The sequence below is a fragment of the Merops nubicus genome, unplaced genomic scaffold (genome assembly GCF_000691845.1).
Source record: "Merops nubicus isolate BGI_N331 unplaced genomic scaffold, ASM69184v1 scaffold35698, whole genome shotgun sequence".
Lineage (NCBI taxonomy): Eukaryota > Metazoa > Chordata > Aves > Coraciiformes > Meropidae > Merops > Merops nubicus.
The window spans coordinates 382-2990 of NW_008626957.1; the positions used below are offsets into that span (position 1 = coordinate 382).

The 2609-nt window shown below is 61.4% G+C and overlaps 1 protein-coding gene across 1 annotated transcript; it reads left to right on the top strand.

The window, feature by feature from the left end:
• Positions 1 to 583: 583 nt before the first annotated feature.
• LOC103778581 (leucine-rich repeat-containing protein 32-like) lies at positions 584 to 2536 on the top strand (the record flags this gene model as incomplete). Its single annotated transcript, XM_008946171.1, has 1 exon — positions 584 to 2536. A coding segment is annotated over one exon (1953 nt), but the record flags the coding sequence as incomplete, so codon positions are not given.
• Between the last annotated feature and the right edge of the window lie 73 nt (positions 2537 to 2609).

A 2609-nucleotide genomic window follows, 5' to 3' on the forward strand; every position in this document is an offset into this window, starting at 1 on the left:
CCCCCCACCATGAGCAGAAACCAGCTGCTCCACGCCCAGGCTCCTGACTCCAAATGGATGGAGAGAACAAGTTTGGAGGGAGAGGGGAGGTGGAGCCCACCAGGACTGGGCCCTTTCTCTGCCTAGACAGAGCAGGGACACTCTGGACCACTGCCTGGGTTGTCCCAGTGCCCTCAGAGGCTGGTTTTGTCCCACCACCCTGCTGCATCTCCACTCCTTACCCCACTTTTTTGCCCACCTTGCTTGCTGGGGCGCACGGGAGGACAGCCGATGGGGTCAGAGGCTGAGTCTTCTCCTTGCACCATCAGAAACAACCCAACAGTGACTTGGAAAGTCCACCTTAACCCTGGGACAAGCTGCTGGTCCCTAAGCAGTGGGTTAGTCTGGCTCCATCCCAAGCTCAGGAAGGGGGAGTGGTGCTCAGGTCCATGTTGCTCGTGTCCATGTTGCTTGTGTCCATGTTGCTCATGATGTCCATGTTGCTCATGATGTCCGTGTTGTCCACGCCCATCTTGGGCAGCTGCTGGTCAGGAGCTATGGTTTGTAGACCCTCTCATGCCAACATCTTCCCCTGTCTCTGCAGACCCCCACGAAGGTGTCTTGCAAAGGAGCTGGCCTGCGCGAGTTCCCAACGGAGCTTGCCCAAGGGGTCAAGCACCTCGAGCTCTCCAACAACCTCCTCCAAAACCTGTCGGGCAGCTCCATGCCAACGTTTGGGCAGCTCGAGTACCTGGACGTGTGCTCCAACCTCCTGGAAGTCGTGTCAGCCACGGCCCTGGCCCGGCTGCCCCAGCTCCGTGTCCTCCTGCTGGGGTCCAACCGCTTGGACCGCAACCCCCTGGCCAACGGGCGAGCCCTCCACCTCCTGAGGAACATAGAGGTCCTGGACCTGTCAGCAAACCACCTGGAGAGCCACGTGGTGGGCTGGTACATCAGCAACCTCACCCAGCTGAGGACCCTGGATCTCTCTGGCAACAAGATGACCAGGCTGCCGGCGGGGATCTTCCGGAGCGCTCCGCGGCTGCGCCAGCTCGACCTCAGCAACAACTACCTCCTGGAAATCGAGGAGGGAGCTTTTGAGGCTCTGGAGGAGCTGGAGGTGGTGAACTTGGCTTTGAATTCTCTCCACTGTATCTCCAGCTTCAGCCTCACGCAGCTGAGGGTTTTAAACCTCAGCCACAACGCCCTGGAGCTCTTCGTCACGGGGGAGGGAGCGGAGCCCTACCTGCTTCAGGTGCTCGACTTGAGCCATAACAGACTCCTCCACTTCCCAGAGCTTCCCAGAGCCCAGCACCTCACCCACCTAAACCTCTCCAACAACCTTATTGCTTCCCTGCTCCCGGGCCCTGGCCGTCCTGAGGAGTTTCTCCTGCTCTACGAGGAGATGGCAAAGTCCAACAGGACCCGGCCCGCCGCCGCCGGGCTGACCCGTGTAGCTGACTTGGACCTCAGCAAGAACCGCCTGGAGCTGTTCCCTCTCCCCTTTTTCCACAGCCTGGGCTCTCTGCAGAGCCTCAGCTTGGCTACCAACTGCCTCCAGGCTGTAGCCAGGGAGTGGCTGGCTGGCAGTATGGAGCCTGGTGCCCGCTCGCCCACCCTCTCCGTGCGCCGGCTGGACCTCCACGGCAACGCCATCCATGTCCTGCCACGCTGGTTCTTCCAGTCTCTGCCCTGGCTGGAAGCCATCGACCTGGGCTCCAACCACCTCCAGCCTTGTGAGAGCCAGGGGGGCCCCCGGGGAGGGGATTCAGGAGGGGGTTCTCCAGGGCCAGCCCCAGGAAGCAGCTGCACCCCCTTCCATGACGTGCCTCGCCTGAAGCACCTCAACCTTCAGAGGAACAACATCAGCAGGCTGCCCCCCTTCTCCTTCAGCCACACCTCGCTGCTCTCCCTCGACCTCTCGGGGAACAAGGACCTGTCCCTGCCCAAGGAGGCCCTGGGGGGGTTGGAGTCCTCCCTGCAGAGCCTCTCTCTGAGGGGCAACCAGATGGACGACAGCGAGGCAGAGCTCCCTTGCCTGGCCACGCTCAAAGTCTTGGACCTCTCGGGCAACAGGTTGAGCCTTTTGCCCCCGGGGCTTCTCTGCTCCCCTCTGGAGAGCCTGGACGTGGGAGACAACAGCCTGCTGGGGCTGGGTGAGCTCAGGAGCTGGTCTCACAGCCTGAGGGACGTGGGCATTGCGGGCAACCCCTTCAGCTGCTGCCAGCTGGGCTGGTTGGAGGCGCTGCAGGCAGCCAGCGTGGCCGTGAGGGACCTGGACAGAGCCCTCTGCACCTACCAGCATGGGGGCAGGAACTTCTCCTCCAAGATCTCCAGCAGCCCTGCGTGGCTTTGCCCTCAGCCCAGGGGCTGGCTGGTTCTGCTGGTGGTGCTGCTGAGCCTGCTCCTGCTCGGTGCTGGGGCTCGCTGCCTCCTCAAGCAGGGGCAGAAATCCCCGGGGTGTTTCCAGAGAAACAGGGTGGGGGTCTGCCCTCAACCCCCCAAAAGGGAGGAGCTGGCTAAGGTGAAGCCAGCAGAGAGTGTCACCAAAGTGTAGCCAGGTCCTGGGGAGCAGGAACTGTGGCGTGGCTCAGAGTTATTATTATTATTAATATTAATATTAATAATAT